This window comes from Pongo pygmaeus, chromosome 7, assembly GCF_028885625.2.
Source record: "Pongo pygmaeus isolate AG05252 chromosome 7, NHGRI_mPonPyg2-v2.0_pri, whole genome shotgun sequence".
Taxonomy (NCBI): Eukaryota; Metazoa; Chordata; class Mammalia; order Primates; family Hominidae; genus Pongo; species Pongo pygmaeus.
The window spans coordinates 156,917,969-156,934,448 of NC_072380.2; the positions used below are offsets into that span (position 1 = coordinate 156,917,969).

At 66.8% G+C, this 16,480-nt stretch overlaps 1 protein-coding gene across 18 annotated transcripts in view; it reads right to left on the bottom strand.

The window, feature by feature from the left end:
• Positions 1-261: 261 nt before the first annotated feature.
• Positions 262-16,480, bottom strand: part of PLEC (plectin) — a 61,464-nt gene continuing 45,245 nt past the window's right edge. For 17 of the 18 annotated variants that reach the window (XM_063669279.1, XM_054497759.2, XM_054497767.2 and 14 more), the window contains 14 exons: positions 16,345-16,470; positions 15,249-15,401; positions 15,009-15,163; positions 14,801-14,927; positions 14,511-14,694; positions 14,279-14,436; positions 13,967-14,145; positions 12,943-13,081; positions 12,499-12,855; positions 12,341-12,424; positions 12,069-12,173; positions 11,882-11,980; positions 7,604-10,984; positions 262-7,495 (listed from right to left, as the gene is read on the bottom strand). In XM_063669279.1, coding sequence (XP_063525349.1) covers positions 1,277-7,495; positions 7,604-10,984; positions 11,882-11,980; positions 12,069-12,173; positions 12,341-12,424; positions 12,499-12,855; positions 12,943-13,081; positions 13,967-14,145; positions 14,279-14,436; positions 14,511-14,694; positions 14,801-14,927; positions 15,009-15,163; positions 15,249-15,401; positions 16,345-16,470 — 11,466 coding nt within the window. In that variant the 3' untranslated portion in view covers positions 262-1,276. The remainder of the gene's footprint in view (positions 7,496-7,603; positions 10,985-11,881; positions 11,981-12,068; positions 12,174-12,340; positions 12,425-12,498; positions 12,856-12,942; positions 13,082-13,966; positions 14,146-14,278; positions 14,437-14,510; positions 14,695-14,800; positions 14,928-15,008; positions 15,164-15,248; positions 15,402-16,344; positions 16,471-16,480) is intronic. The other variant, XM_054497772.2, reaches the window with a different exon arrangement.

Below are 16,480 nucleotides of genomic sequence, written 5' to 3' on the forward strand. Positions count from 1 at the left end.
CTGGGAGACCGGTCAGCACCTGACCGGCAGCAGGTCCCAGCGGGCCCGGCCTCGGTGTGGCCACCACCCTAACCCCACACTGAATCCCTCTGCCCAGGGTCTCTCAGCTGCCCTCCTGTGGGCACCTGGTCTCTGCTGCACACAGACGTAAGTCCCTGACCGGCCATAGTGGCTGAGCTCAGAGCCTGGAGCCTGAGGTTGCAATGTCCACCCTGTCCCTGACACACACCTGACCCCAAGACACAAGGCAGGAGGCGCGGGAAGGTTGGAATTGCTTTTATTGGGGGCGGATGCCGCAAGGCCCCGCCCACGGTCAGGTTAGTGTTCTGCCCTTGCAGAGGCGCCAGCAGCCTGACACCTCCACCTGCCACCCGCCCAGGGTTAGTGGAACATGCAAAGCTCGGAAGGTGGAGGCAGGGGTGATCGCTGCTGAGGCCAGGGCTGGGTGGAACAGGAGGATCAGCACAGAGCCTGGCCGGTGTCCCTGGGCCCAAAGGGGGCTGGGGCTCCATGGGAGAGAGACGGGCAGGCAGCACCCCAGGGTGGGGCTCCACAAGCTGGAGGGGCCCCTGGACCCACCAGGACAGGTCTGCAGTTCCCAGCCATGCCAGCTGGAACCTCCGTCTCCCCACTGGGTCTGGGTCCTCGGGGCCTGGGGTTAGAGGCCGACATGGAAGGCACTTACTAGGGGAACAGAGGCTGGAGGCTGATGCCGGAGACCAGGGGTCTCAGGAGTGAGTGTGGGGGGTGAGCTGGAAAGCACAGATCAGACAGCACTGTGGGGGCTGGGCCCGAGGGCCTCGTCTTCCCATGGGGAAGGGGCTTCTCTGGGTAGACTGGGAGACAGGCTGACTGGGGCCCCCCGTCCCCAGCAAGGCCCACCGTGCAGGCCAGTGCTAGAAACACCAGGGCCCTCTACTGACAGGGTTGGGCCCAGCCAGCTGCCCTGTGCAGCTAGGACTGGCAGGTGGGCTACCCTGGGAAGACCGGAGGGTGGGCTGGGGCCCAGCTTGGGACCCTCCAAGGCACCTGGCTGTGTGAGTGGCAGGTAGAAGGGAATGAGGAGACCCGAGGGGGTGAGGCGGCCAGCAGGGCTGGGCCAGCCCTGTCCCCCAAGATACAGGCTGTCTGGACAGCAGATATATATTAATATATTAGTCTGGTCTTTTTGGTTAAACTTTAGGCACCACTTGGGAGGAAGACACCTTTAAGCATTGAAAACGGCCCCCGCGCCTCGGTGGGAGCCGGGCTGGGCCGCATGCAGAGCGGGGTGGGCTCAGGCCACGGCAGACTCAGGGCCCCCCAGGGAGGCCGAGGACCCCGAGGCGTAGCGGCGGCCGTAGCCCGAGGAGGAGTAGGAGGATGAAGAGAAGGTCATGGAGAAGCTGGAGCCAGTGGCGTCAAAGCTGCCACGGCGGGAGCCGGCCCTGGAGCCGGTGCGCGAGCCGGTGCGGGAGCCCGCGGTGGAGCCGGAGCCGCTGACGCTGTAGGGGCTGTAGTAGCCCTTGGTGGACTGCGCGGCAGCCTCCAGCAGCCGCAGCCCCGTGCCCTCCTCCACCATGCTGCGGTCCAGCGCGTCCTTATAGGAGATCTTGAGCTTGGTCTTAGGGCAGGTGAGGTACTTGGAGTAGGCGCCCACGTCACGCAGCTTCTGTGCGGTGCGGGCGTCCACCGTGCCGCGCTGCAGGGCCTCGTCCAGGGGCACACGGCCCGGCGTGTCGGGCTCGATCAGGCCGCCGGTCAGGTACTGCACCTCCAGGAAGCGCTGGCCGGCCTCGTAGTAGAGCCAGCCCTTCTTCAGGGCCTGGGCGGCCGACATCTTGGTCTTGGTGCGTGGATCCTCAAAGCCGCAGAAGGCCTTCTGGGCCAGGTTGATGCGGTCCACCATGATCTTGTCCACCAGGCCCTTGTTGACAGCGTCGGTGACAGGGAAGCGCTCACCGGTGCCGGGGTCGATGATGCCCCCAGTGCAGGCCTGTGCCTCCAGCAGCCGCTGCCCCGTGATGTTGTCCACCAGGTTGCGGTGCATGGCCTCGGTGATGGACACCTTCTCCAGCGTCTCCGTGTCCAGGATGCCAGCCACGGGGCCCGTCTCCTCAGTGGGGTCCGACCAGGAGGCCAGCTGGGTCCTGGAGACGGTGGGGCTGATGGGATAGGAGGAGGAGGATCCCACTGAGGAGGAGCGGGAGCGGAAGCCACTGGCGTTGCCCGAGAGCATGTCGGCGAACTCGGTGATGGAGAGCGTGCCGGCGCGGTACTGGTCCAGTGCTGAGCGGTCGATGAGGTTCTTGGCGATGGCGTCATCGATGTCGTACTGGCGGCCGGAGCGACGGTCGATGATCATAGACTTGACCACGCCATCCGAGGAGGAGATGGTGATCTCCTCCCACTCGCACTCCTGCTCGGACAGCTCCAGGTATGTCTGGTGGTCAATCAGGCCCTTGCGGTAGGCCTCGTACACTGACATCTCCTTGCCCGTCTCGGGGTCCACAATGACCACTCGGCGCTTGCGCACAGAGGACTTGGAGGATGTCTTCCGCTCCCGCTTCTTCTCCTTCAGCGGCAGGAGACACAGGCCCGTCTGGGGGTCGGTGATACAGCGCTCCATCAGCTGCAGGTAGGTGAGGTTCTCCTCCGTGTTAGGGTCAAAGAAGCCCTTGGTGTCGTCCGAGGGGTCGGTCAGGATCTCGTTCATCTCCTCGTCGAAGAGGCCGCGCTTGTAGGCCACCTCCACGGGCAGCCGGTGGCTCTCCTCAGGGTCAATGATGCCACCCGTGGCGATCTGGGCCTCCAGCAGGCGGATGCCATGGTCCTTCAAGATCAGGCCCTTCTTCATGGCCTGGAAGAGGGAGATGAGCTTCCCAGAGTAGGGGTCCTTGTACCCAGTGACGGCACGCTCGGCCGACAGCAGCTTGTCCTTGAACTCGGGGCCCACAATGCCCATACGCACAGCCTCCTCCACCGTCAGCTTCAGTCCCTTGATGGGGTCGATGACATAACCGGTGGCCGCCTGCGCCTCCAGGAGCTCAAAGGCCGTGCCAGGGCGGATGATGCCCTTCTTCATGGCCTGGTACACCGAGAGCCGTTCCTTGGTGGCGTCCACGAAGACACCAGCGATGCAGCTGGTGCCTTCCAGGAACTTCTGCAAGTTCTTGGTGACCTCCTCGATGGAGGTCAGGCCCTCCCGCAGCTGCAGCGCCGTGGCCTCGTCCATGACCTGCGAGCGCACCAGCTCCTCCACGGTGATCTGCTTCCGCAGGCCACGGAAGGTCAGCTTGCGGGCGTCCGACAGCGGCAGGAGCAGCTGGCCGGTGCCGTCGTCACGGCGGCACCGCCTGAGCAGCTGCGTGTAGCTGAGGCGCTCGTCGGTGGACGGGTCCACGTAGCTGCGCACCTCGCTGGGCTCTGACAGCTGGTCGTGCGTGTCCTTGTTGAGGTAGCCGCGCTGGTAAGCCACCTCCAGTGGAAGGTGGAAGCCCAGGCGGGGGTCCACGATGCCACCAGTGGCCAACTGGGCATCCAGCAGCCGCAGGGCCTCCTCGGTAGGAATCAGCTCCTTCTTCATAGCCTGGAAGAGCGAGATGGTCTGCTCAGTGTAGGGGTCGCGGTAGCCGGTAACCGCCCGCTCAGCCGAGAGCAGTCGGTCGTGCAGCTCGGGCCCCACCAGGCCCTTCCGCACAGCCTCATCCACAGTCAGCCGCTCCCCCTTCACCGGGTCCAGCAGGAAGCCCGTGGCTGCCTGTGCCTCCAGCAGCAGGCGGGCCACCTCGGCACTCAGCAGCCCTTTCTTTAGGGCCTGGTAGATGCTCAGTGTCTGCCTGGAGCCGGGCAGGTAGACACCGGCCACGGAGCCCGTGCCATAGAGGTAGCGCCAGGCGGACTCTGCCTCGAGGGCCTCACGGAGGCTCCTGGTGCCCTCCCGGAGCAGGTTGTAGGTCTCGAGAGAGATGATCCGAGCCTCGTACAGGTCCTCAGCCGTGAGGCGGCGGCGCACGTAGTCGTAGGAGGCCAGACCCTGCTGGCGGATGATCTCTGTCTTCTCAATGATCTCGATGATGATGATGATCATGCGTTCCTTGGTCACCCGGCCGGCCTGGAAGTCAGCCATCAGCTGGGCCCGCTGCTCCTCGGGGATCAGGTCCGACTGCATCACCTCCCACAGGGACATGGTGGAGCCGCCGTGGCTGCCGCCGCCGGGAATGTCGATCTGCGTCTCTTCAAATGCCTTTCTTGTCTCCTCCTCAGTGTACACCTGCGTGGTCTCCACCACGTCAGCCTTCTCCGCCCCTTTCAACGGCAGGAGGCGCAGGCCTGTCTCGGGGTCCTCCACGCAGCGCTCCAGCAGCTGCCTGTACGTGAGGTTCTCATGCGTGTTGGGGTCGAAGAAGCCCTTGGTGTCGTCGCTGGGGTCCGCCAGGACACGGTTCATCTCCTCGTCGAAGTAGCCGCGCTGGTAGGCCACGTCCACGGGCACGCGGTGGCTGTGCACAGGGTCGATGATGCCGCCCGTGGCAATCTGGGCCTCCAGCAGGCGGATGCCGTGCTGCCGGAGGACCAGGCCCTTCTGCATGGCCTGGAAGAGGGAGATGGTGCTGCCCGAGTAGGGGTCTCTGTAGCCGGTGACGGCCTTCTCGGCGGACAGCAGCTGCTCGTGAAGCTCGGGGCCCACCACGCCCGCCTTCACAGCCTCGTGGACGTACAGGCGCTGGTTCCGCACGGGGTCCACCAGGAAGCCAGTGGCCGCCTGCGCCTCCAGCAGCAGCGCAGCTGTGCTGGGTCTCAGCAGGCCCCGGCGCATGGCCTCGTAGATGGACACCTTCTCCTTAGTGTCCTCCAGGTAGATGCCGGCGAGGCAGCCACTGCCCTGCAGCAGCGTCCGCACGGAGCCCAGCTCCGAAAGGTCCTTGACCGTCGTCTTGCCGTCCTTGAGCTGCTCAAACTGGGCTCTGCTGAGGACCCCGGAAGCCAGGAGCTCGCTGGCTGGCACAGGGGCACGGAGGCCGCTGAAGGACAGCCTCTCCTGCCGCACAGTCTCCACCTCCTCCACAATGGTGATGAGGATCTTGATGATCTTCTCCACGGTGACCTTGCCCGTGCGGAACTGACGCAACAACTCCTGCCGCTGCTCCGCAGTGAAGTACTCAGAGCTGATGAGCTCCCACATCGTCACCGTCCTGCCCTTGAAGCCGCCCACGGGGACCTCAACCGGGGTCTTCTCAAAGGTCTCACGGGCCTGCAGCTCTGAGTACAGTTCCTCCTGCCGGGCCCGAGCAGCCTTCTCTGAGAGCGGCAGCAGGCTCAGCCCGGTCAGCTGGTCGGGCCGGCACCGCTGCTGGAGCTCGCTGTAGGTGACCGGCTCCCCTGTGCTGGGGTCAGAGTAGGCCTTGGCGTCGGCCCTCGGTGCCGACAGAGCCCTGCTGGTCTCCTCATCCAGGCAGCCTCGGGCGCAGGCGACATCCAGGGGCACGCGGTGGCTCTTGCTGGGGTCCACAACGCCACCCGTGGACAGCTGGGCATCCAACAGGCGCAGGCCCTGCTCCTGGGGAATGAGGCCCTTCTTCAAGGCCTGAAACAGGGAGACGCTCTGCCCCGTGTAGGGGTCCCTGTACCCTGTCACAGCCTTCTCGGCTGACAGCAGCTTCTCATGAAACTCGGGGCCCACCAGGCCGGCGCGCACTGCCTCGTCCACAGTCAGCCGGGCGCTGGTGGCAGGGTCGATGATGTGCCCGGTGCCGGCCTGGGCTTCCAACAGGGCCACAGCCATGTCGGATGGCAGCAGGTCTTTCTTCAGGGCGTCGTAGATACTCAGCTTCTGCCCTGCCTCCTCCAGCCATACACCCGCGATGACGTTGGCACCCCGGAGAGCCCGCCGCACAGCGTCCACCTCAGCCACCTCTCGCACAGAGCGCTCACCTCGCTGCAGCTGGTGGTACAGCTCGTGGTCAATGACCCTGCTCTCCAGCAGCTCAGCGGCTGGCACCAGGCTGCGCAGTCCCTCAAAGCAAAGCCGGCCCTTCTGCTCCTGCTCCTCCACCACCGTGATGATGATCTTGATGATCTTCTCCACCGTGATCCGGCCCGTGCGGAACTGCCGCAGCAGGTCCCGCCGCTGCTCTGCCGTGAAGTATTCCGAGTTGATGATCTCCCAGATGGTCACCGTCTTGCCCTGGAACTTGCCGAATGGCGCGGACACGGTGGCCTTCTCAAAGACGTCCCGGGCCTCGGAGTCAGTGTAGACCAGCTCCCCGCCCTTGGCAGCCTTATCTGTGAGCGGTAAAAGGCGCAGGCCCGTCTCGGGGTCCTCCACGCAGCGCTCCAGTAGCTGCAGGTACGTGAGGTTCTCGTGCGTGTTGGGGTCAAAGAAGCCCTTGGTGTCGTCGCTGGGGTCCGCCAGGACGCGGTTCATCTCCTCGTCGAAGTAGCCGCGCCGGTAGGCCACGTCCACGGGCACGCGGTGGCTGTGCACGGGGTCGATGACGCCGCCCGTGGCGATCTGGGCCTCCAGCAGGCGGATGCCGTGCTCCCGGACGATGAGGCCCTTCTGCATGGCCTGGAAGAGGGAGATCTGCTGCCCGGTGTAGGGGTCGGTGTAGCCGGTGACGGCGCGCTCGGCCGACAGCAGCTTGTGGTGCAGCTCGGGGCCCACCACACCCTCCTTCACAGCCTCGTTGACAGTCAGCCTCCGGTTCCGCACAGGGTCCAGCAGAAAGCCTGAGGCCGCCTGCGCCTCCAGCAGGATGAGGGCCGTGCCGGGACTCAGCAGCTGCCTCTGCAGGGCGGCGTAAACACTCAGCTTCTCATTGGTGGGCTTCAGCAACAGCCCCGCGATGCTGCTGCGGCCCTGCAGGTAGTGGCGCACGTCTTCCCGCCGTGCGAGCTCGTCCACTGTGGTGTGGCCCTGCGCCAACCGCTGCAGTTCCTCCGCACTCAGGATGCCGGCCTCCTGCAGCCTCTGGGCCGGCACCTTCCGCCGCAGGCCATCGAAGCTGTGCTCTGGCTCTGCCTCTGCCGCGGGGCCATCAAGTGCATCCCGGCCATTGGGCAGGGTCTTTGTGGCTGCCACCTGTGAGGCAGTGACCTCCTCAGAGTGCGCCAGCGCCGCCCGGTGCTGCTCCTCCAGGCGCTGCAGCTGCTCACGCAGCCTCTGATTCTCCTCAGCCAGCAGCTCCTCCTGCTGCCGCCGCTGCTGCTCCAGCTGCTGCAGCTCCTCCTGCTTGCGCCTCACACCCTCCTCTGCCTCATGCTGCCGCCGCCGCGCCTCCTCCATGCTGGCTACCAGTCGCTGCCGTTCCTGCTCCATCTGCTGCTGCTGCCGCTGCTGCTCCTCACGCAGCTGCTGTGCCTTGGCCACCTCGTCCTGGAAGAGCTGCTCCAGCTTGGCCTTCTCCTGCTCGATGAAGCGCTCCCGCTGTAGCAGGCTGTCCTTTTCAGAGAGGAAGCTCTGCTGCAGGGCCTGCGTCTCCTGCAGCAGCTGCTCCTGCTGCACCGTCTGCATCTGCAGAAGAAGAGGGTGTGATCAGGGACCGCCAGCCCAGGAGCACCCACCACCCACCAAAGCAGATCCCCGGGCCCACCCGCCCGTCGCATGTAGAGGGGGCGGTACCTCCTCAGACTTGAGCTGCAGCAGTTTGGCCTCCTGTTGGAGCTTCTCCTTCTCACGCTCCAGCTCAGCGATGGCCTCCCGCAGGCGCTCAGCATCATGGTCACTCTGCTGTCTCTGGATCTCCAGTGTCTGCACCAGAGTCACCTTCTCCTGTGTGGCGAGCTCCGTGCGGTGCAGCTTCTCACCGATCTCCTCCGCCTGCTTCCGGAAGCGCTGGGCGTCCTCCTCAGCGCGGGCCTGGGCCCGGCTCATCTCAGCCATACGCAGCTTGAGGCGCTCAGCCTCAGCGCTCATCTCCAGCTGCCGCTGCCGCTCGGCCTCCAGTGTCCGCTGGAAGCCCTGCGTCTCCTCCGCCAGTTGCTGCGCCATCTGCTCCTTGTCCTCCTGCAGCCGCCGCGCCTGCTCCTGCGCAAGCTCCTTCTGCTGCTGCAGCAGTTCCGCCTCAGCCTTGAGTCGCGTGGCCTCCTGCACGGCCTGCATCTTCTCCTTGAGCATCTTCTCTGCCAAGGCCCGCTGCTGTGCCAGGTCCTCCTCTGCCAGTTGCCGCAGTCGCGCAGCCTCCTGGGCTGCCACACTCAGCCGTGCGGCCTCCTCCGCCACCTGCTTCATCTTCTCAGCCTCCTCCTGCAGGAAGCGCTGCGTATTGTCCTTGTCGCGCAAAATGAGTGCGCGGTTCTCAGCCTCGATGCGTGCCTTGAGCTTGCTCAGCTCCTCCATTTGCACGCGCACTGAGAAGAGCTCCTCCTCCACCTGGCTGCGCTGGCGTGCGGCCTCCGTGGCCTCCGCCTTCAGCCGCTGCAGCTCCTCGTCCAGCAGGTTCTTCTGGTGGTCGGTCTCCTCCAGCTGCAGCCGCAGTGTTGTCAGCTCCTGCTCCACCTGCGCCTTCTGCCGCAGCGTCTGCTCGGCAAATTTCTTATGCTTCTCCATCTCCGCGTCAGCTGCCTGCTTCTGCCGCAGGGCCGCCTGCTCCGCCTGTGCCCGCCGCGCCGCCTCTTGCTCGGCCTCCTTGCGCAGCTTCTCTGCAGCCGCCTGCGCCTGAGCCCGGGCCTGTGCCTGCTCCTCTGCCGACTGCTTCAGCCGCTCGGCCTCTTCCACCTGCCGCCGGGACTGTGCCGCCTCACGCTCCGCCTGCACCCGGGCCTCCTCCGCCTCCTCAGCCGCCCGCCGGGCCGCCTCTGCCTCGCTGCGCAGCCGGTCCAGCACGCTCTGCTCCTGCTGCAGCGTCTGCTGTAGCTCTTGCTCCTTCTGCTGCACCGCGAAGGCGTGCGCCTTCTCTTCCGCCTGCAGCCGCTTCTGGGCAGCCTCCTGGGCCAGCTGCAGCTGCCGCGCCGACTCCTGCTCTGCTCGCTCGCGCAGGCGCCGTGCCTCCTCCACCTTGGCTTTCAGCCGCTCAACTTCCTCCAGCGCCGCCTTCCGCTGCCGTGCGGCCTCCTCCTCGGCCGCCAGGCTCTTCTGCACGCGCTCCTCAGCCTCGCGGCGCCGCTGCTCCTCCTCTGCCGCCAGCTGCCGCTGCCTCGCAGCCTCCAGCTCGGCCTGCTCCTTGCTGCGCAGCGTGTCCTCCGCATTGCTGCGGATGCGCCCCAGCTCCAGCTCCAGCTCTGCCTTGCCAGCGGCCGCCTTCTCGAAGCTCGCCTTAAGCGCCAGGATCTCCTCCTCCACCTGCCGCCGCTGCCGCAGCGTGTCCTCTACCAGCCCCTTCTGCCGCTCCAGCTCACTGTCCGACGCCTTGCGCAGCTGGGCCAGGCGCTCCTCGATGTCAGCCTTGTGTTGTGCCGCCTGCTCTTCCAACCGCCGCCGCTGGAAGGCCTCGTCCTCCGCCAGCCGCCGCAAGCGCTCATTCTCTGCCTCCTTCTCCTTGAGTGCTATCTCTGCCTCCGTCTTGAGCCGCGTGGCCTCGCTGATGGCGGCCAGCTTCTCCGCAAGCACCCGCTCCGCCTCTGCCCGCTGCCGCGCCGCGTCTTCCTCGGCCAGCTGCCGCTGCCGCTTGGCCTCTTCCGCCAGGGCACGCAGGCGGGCAGCCTCCTCGGCCAGCTCGCGGAACCGGCCGGCCTCGGCCTCCAGCCTCTGCTTGGACTTCTCGCTGGTGGAGCGCGACTCCTCCTCAGCCCTTGCCTTGCTGGCCAGCAGCACCTCCATCTCGGCCCGCACCTTGGCCAGCTCGGCTTCCAGCTCCTGGCGTTTCTGCGTGGCCGCAGCCGCCTCACGCTGCAGCCGGGCCAGCTCCTCCTCCAGCAGCTGCCGCTGCTGCTCCCCCTGCTCCGTCTCGGCTCGCAGCCGGATCAACTCCTGCTCTGCGGCCAGGCGCTGCTGCGCGGTGCCTTCCGCCAGCTGCCGCTGCTTCTCCAGCTCTTGCTCAGCCAGCTCCCGCTGCCGCACAGCCTGCTCCTCCGCCTTGCCGCGCCGCCGCGCCTCGCGCTCTGCCTCCTCCTTCTGCTTCTCAGCCTCAGCCTGCGCCAGGCTCTTCTGCTGCGCCACCTCCTCTGCCTGCAGCCGCAGCCGTAGCGCCTCGTTGGCCTTGAGCTGCCAGCGCTCCAGCTCCCGCTCTGCCTCCTCGCGTGCCCGCTCGGCCTCAGCCTGCTGCTGTGCCCGCCGCTCAGCCTCCTCCCGCAGCTGTGCCACCGCCACGTGTTCCTCCTGCAGGGAGCGCTCCAGCTGTGCCGTCTTCTCCGCGAAGGAGGCGCGTTTGCTCTGCAGCTCCGCCTCTGCACTGCGCTGCGCCGTCTCCAGGGCCACCTGTACCTGCCGTGCCCGCTCCACCTCAGCCTGCCGCAGGCGCCGCTCTGCCTCCTCCGCCTGCAGCCGCAGCTCCTCCAGGGCCTGCAGGGCCCGCTGCTTCTCACGCGCTGCCTCGGCCTCGGCCTTCACGCGCAAGGCCAGCTCTGCCTCCGCCTGCCGCTTACGCTGGTTCTCGTCCTGCACCTGCCTCCGCAAGCGCTCGGCCTCCTCCTGCGCCTGCCGCTTTTGTGCCTCCGCCTCCTCCGCCCGTGCACGCAGTGCCTGCAGCTCCCCCTCGGCCCCGCCACGCTGGCGCTCGGTGGCCTCCAGCTGCAGGCGCACCACGCGGATCTCCTCCTCGATGCGCAGCCGGCTGCGCTCAGCCGCCTCTGCCTGCCGGGCCTTGGCCTGGATCTCCGCCTCCGAGCTCTGCCGCAGCTGCTGCAGCTCCTCCTGGATGCTGCGCTTCTGCTGCTGCGCGTCCACCGCCGCCTCCTCCCGCCGCACCACCTCCTCCTGCATGCGCTGCTGCAGCTCCTTCGCCTCCCGCTCCGCCTGTGCCTTTGCCTGGGCGTGTGCCTCGGCCAGCTGCCGCTGCTTCTCCAGCGCGGCCTCCACCTCGGCCAGCCGCTCGCGCTCCTCTGCCCGCTGCTGCTCAGCCAGCCTCTGCGGCCACAGCAGAGAGAAGAAGAGAAGCAGAGAAGAGTGTGAACACGGGCAGGCACCAGTGCTCACAGGGCACGCACCGGCACAGTTCCCTCAGACAGCGCGGAGCAGGGGTCAGGGAAGACAGAGGCCCCAGCCCGGCGGAGGAGACAGCGTGCACCCGCCCAGGGCACTCGGGCAGCGATCGCAGCCGGCCCCACTGTGCTCACCAGCCTGGGGAAGGAGGCCCAGGCGTCCTCCCTGCTTCCCGCAGACAGGCGACGGAGACAGACGGACAGGGAGAGAGAGAGCAAAGCAGGAGCTCGGAACCTGCGAGCCACGCCCAGCACACAGCCCTGCCTGAGCTCTGCTGGACACCAGGGGGCCTGGCTCCCACCACTGGATCCCTCTCCCCGACCAGGGTGGGAAGCCTGGGTGGGGCGGGGTGGGGCGAGGCGGCCAGCGTGGAGACAGCAGTGCAGCCCCGCGCCAGCTCAGAAGAGGATTCAGGGCCACGCAGAAGGCAGGGAGAAGCCAACAGACGGGTGCCTTGGAAGACCCCTCCCTAGCCCCACAACCCAGCACCCCCGACTTCTGGCAGCAAAGGGTTGAGCGGAGAGGCCAACGCAGAACGCCAAGGAAGAGCCCACAGGACGGCCGCTAGGCTGCAGGGGGGACGCTTACGAGGGAGAAGAGGCGGCACCAGCCACTGTGGGGGAGCAGTGTAGCCACACCAGGCCGGGGGGCAGGCCACAGGTGGGGCAGCCTGGGGCAGGCTGAGCTGGGGGCAGAGGGTGCTGGCAGCGCCAGTGGGGAGGGCCACGAGAAATGGCCTCAGGCAGCTCCTCTGGCTGCGTGTGGGACGCAACGGGTGGTGAGATGGACCCCTCTGCCCAGCCTCCGCCCAGTGCGCTGTACCTCCTCCTCCTCCATGCGCCGCAGAGTCTCGCTGATGAACTTGATGTACTGGCTCGTGAGTGTGGTCAGCTCGCTGTAGCGCGTACGCAGGTCCACGTACTGTGGAGTACAGCCAGGGTTAGCCCTGCGAGAGCTGCAACTCGAGGCCTGCCAGCCCCTCGCCCAGTTAGGCTCAGCCTCATCCTACCTCCTGGATGACACTCTCTGATCCGGACTGGACCTTGGGCTTCTTGGCTGGGGAGGCCACCGGCTCAAGCTGCGCCTTGTACGTGACCAGCTGGAGTTCATAGTCCTGTGGCAGTGCACTGTGGTCAGCCACCAGCTCTGCCCTCCGATGGCCCCTGCCCAGCCCCCAAACCCTCACATGGGCTTTCCCTGGCATGGCCCAGGCTCAGGGAAAGCCCGCCGTCCCGGCAACAGTCCCGGACTTGGGGCCTGGCGCAGGCGGCAGGGCCTCACCTTGATGGCATTGATGTACTGTTTCGCAAACCTCTGGCACTCCTCGACCTTCTCGCCATGGCGCTCGATCTCCTCCAGCAGGGCCTGGGGGATGGTGCGGTCAGAGCAGTGGCCGCAGGGCACGCCCAGCCACCCCATCCCCACCGACCCAAGCCCACCTTCTCCTGCCGCAGCTGCTCCCGCACAGCCTGGCTGTCGGCCAGCGGCATGGCCTGGATCTGCTCCTGCCGCTGCCTGGCGTCCTGCAGCCAGGCGCCCAAGGGGTCGGCACTCTCGCGGTAGTAACGCAGCTGGCGGCCCAGTTGCTCGAGCTCGCGCTGCCGCACGTCGGTCTGAGCCAGCACAGCCTGCCAGCGTTCAAGCAGCTGGGCGACCCGCTCCCGCCAGCGCTCCACCTCCACGTCCCGCTCCCCGTGCCGCTGCTGCAGTCGCTCCCCCACCTCCTGCGCCCCCCGCAGCTCATCCCGCAGGGCGTCGAACATTGGCTGCTGTGCCTCGGCCTGGGTCCGCAGCTTCTGTTGGGGACAGGAGGGACATGTGTGGCTTCAGCTGGGCCCGCTGTACCCCCACCCCGCCATGAGGCCCAAGCCTCGAAACGATACCTTCAGAGAGGCCTTGGTGGCCTCGAGCTCCGGGAGGGTGGCCGGCACGGCCTGGGCCTCCTTGAGCTGCTCCTCATGGGCCCGGAGCACCTCCTCGGCCCCCTGCGTGCTGCGGATCACCAGGCTGATGGTCTTGAGCCTGGCGGGAAAGTGGGGCTCAGGGCCATGACATGGGGCTCGAGCAACAGCCCAAGGGGATAGAACCCAAGCCACAGCGACCCAGGGTGCTGCCTGCCAAGCCCAGACCCAACCCTGGGGGTTGGCTGACCCTGTGGTCAGAGGCTTGCTTCAGGGAGAACAGCCTTGGTGAGAAGGAGGCTGGGAGCCTCTGCAACACAAGGACACTCAGGCCCCAGCCTGAAGAGGGGAGAGGGGGTGTGCCAGCCAGGAACGGCAGACCCCAAGGCCCCGAGACAGGAAGAGCCCACTGGCTGCATGACAGCGGCATCCCGGTGCCCACAGGGCCTGGAAGCGTAGTTCTCAGCCCTTGCAGCCCAAGACTGGGCGAAGGGGACACCGGGGTGGAAATGGCACCCTGTGGCAGCCAGTGGCGGCCCTATCACTGTGTTGGTTTTGTGAAGAGTAGATAGCGGGTGGATATGTGGTTTGCAACACAGGAAGAGACTATGACATAACACATTGGAAATAAATGCCAGAGGCCCTTAAGTCCAGGCCAGAACAGGACAGACGAGAGGCAGGGTGCAGGATTCCTTACTGTGCCACTGAAAGTGGATCCACAGCCTCCCCTCCTCACTCAGCAGCCGCTGCCCAGCTCCACTGTCTCTTCCCCACACCTGAATCTCATCACCAGGAAGTCCCCTGGCCGCCACTGTCGAAGCGTATCCAGCCCTGAACTCTTCTCAACATCTCTGCGGCCGCCACCCCAGCTGGGCCTCCGGCCTCCTGGCCAGATCTCTGAACAGCCCCCAACTCGTTCCCTCCTGCACCCTCCTGCAAGGTCACAGCCCTCACCCCAGCACCCCCCAGCCGACCCAGCCCCTCGCCTGTGGCCAGGTGCACTCACTTCTCCAGGTAGATGGCAGACAGGCTGCGGACCTGCTCCAGCTTGCCCAGCGTCAGCTCCAGCTCCGAGCGCAGCGTGGGGGCCGCAGGCGATGGCTCTGGCAGGGCCAGGACCTTCTCGGCCTCGGCGGAGAGCCGGGCGACCCCCTTGCCCAGCCCCTCCACCTCCGCCTGTGCCTTCTGCAAAGACAGGGAGTAGGAACGCACTCATCACCGAGCGCAGCACACAGCGCCCCTTGAAGGCCAAAGGAGGCAGGGTGGGAAGAGGGATGGGGAGAGGGATGGGACTGGATGGGGTGGGGACGGCCCCTGCCTGCTGCTCAGCGATGCGCTGGGCACACTCCCGTGCCGGCTCTTTGTCCAGCGGCAGCCGCAGGCGGTGCACGGTGCGCGTCTCACAGGCCTCCAGCTGCAGCCGGATGTCTTTGAGCTCGGAGATGCAGCGCTGGCAGCGAGACTCTTCCTGTGCGCCTGGGGAACACATCCGGGTCACTCCACTGCCCACCTCGCACCAGCCCAACCGCCCCAGCCCTGCCGTGCGCTACCCTGCTCCAGGCTCTGCAGCAGCTGCTGGTAGTGGTGGCTGCAGGAGCCGTACTCGCGCTCGGCCATCAGCCGGTCCTCGGGTCCAAAGCCGCCCGCGTCCTGGCTGTCCCGCAGGAAGGCCTGGTAGTGCAGCTCCAGGCTGTGCAGGGCTTGGCGCTGCTCCTCTGGCTTCAGGGTGCGGAACTGGGGGAAGCACGTGGGGCTCAGTGCTGGGCGAGGCGGCCGTGCCCTGCACAACGCGTCTCCCCTCCTCCCACCCAGAGAGCCCCCGGCTGGGGGGCAGGAGTACCGTGGCCAGGGACCAGGAGCGGATGAGCTGCACATCGCGGCGAAGGCTCTGCCAGGCCAGAAGGCTCTTCATGTCCACATGCAACTGGTGCCACAGCGTGACCAGGGCCTGGTGCTGGGCCTCCAGCCTGGCAGGTCAGGGCTACAGTCAGCATCACCAGCACCCCACCCGCCGTCCACCCCCAACCCGCTGAGCCCCCGCCACCCACCTGGTGACAGCCTCCTGGGCTTCCTGGTTGGGCGGGGGCACCAGGAAGCACACAGAGGGCACGGCGGCCTCGCTGCCGGAGCTGCTGAGCACCTTCCAGTGGGACGGCTGTGCAGGGCCCACCAGCTGGCACTCGTCACCCTTGTGCACGGTCACCTGGGACGGGCAAAGTCAGTGAGGACACGGCCACACCGTGCCCTGCCTGGCCACGCCCCCCCGTGGGGCCCGGGCCCGAGCTCACCTCCACCTGCTTATAGTCGCACACGGCCAGCAGGGGCAGGCGGCCCCGCATGGGGTGGGCTGGGTGGCGGGGCTTCAGCTGCACAATGGCCTTGGCCCGCTTGGCCAGGCCTGAGAGGTGCCCCTTGTACTCGTTCAGCTGTTCCTTCTCATCCTGTGGGGGAGGGGCAGCATCCAGACGAGGGCCATGGAGACCCACAGGCCTGCCCCAGGCACCCCCAGACCCCGGGACCAGGCCTGTGGGGCCCTCCTGATGCTCCCGGGATGGCGGCACTTGGAAGCAGGAGGTGTAGCTGGGACAGGCCCCGGGGGTTGGCCCCAAGCAGACCTATGCACCCTCGCTCCTTCCCAACCCAGACAGGGCACCCTCCTCTCACCCCAGCTCACCCACCACGTCCTCCCAGCTATGCTCTGGTCCCTACAATGCCCTTGCCCCTTGCCCCTCCCCTGCGGGCTGCAGAAGGTCACTGCCTCCTCCCATCCCACCCCTCTGTGGGGGCCAGGCTGCAGGATGGCACACACCTGGGAGCTGCCGGCTCTCCCGCAGGCCCAGCCCTGCCAACCTCAGAGGCCATTCCAGCCTCCAGTCCCTCTTCCCTGTCACTCCCCACTGTGCACCCGCCCTCCTGGGTGATCCCACCCCTGCCCCCAGAGCACGAAGCCCAGCTCCACTCGGCCCACTCCAGATCTCAGGCCAAACAGCTGGTGCCTCTCCTATAGTACAAGGGCTGGCAGTGCCCCTTCTATAGCACAAGGGCTGGCAGTGCCCCTTCTATAGCACAAGGGCTGGCGGTGCCCTTTCTATAGCACAAGGGCTGGCGGTGCCCCTTCTATAGCACAAGGGCTGGCGGCAGCTGCTGACTTCAGGCTTCCACTCAGTCTGTGGCTGTGGAGATGGGGGCGGCCCGGCTCGCACCAGCTGCCTCTTGGCTCCCCATATCCTGCCTCATTCCCCCCTCGGCTGACCTCTACACCTCCCATGGTGCCTCCCAACCCCTGCTGGCCCCTCCAGTTGCCCGCTAGTCTCCAGAGTACCCATGCAGCCCAGACTCCAGGCCAGCCTCTCCTGACGCACCCCTGCACACCCCCTCCCTCACCTGGGCATCCTGCAGCAGGTCCTCCAGCCGGGTGACGGTGGCGGAGCGATCACAGCTGTACTTCCTACGCAGTGCCTCCTGCAGCTTCTGCAACTGCCCCTCGGCCTCCCACACATCTGAGAAGAACTGGGGCAGC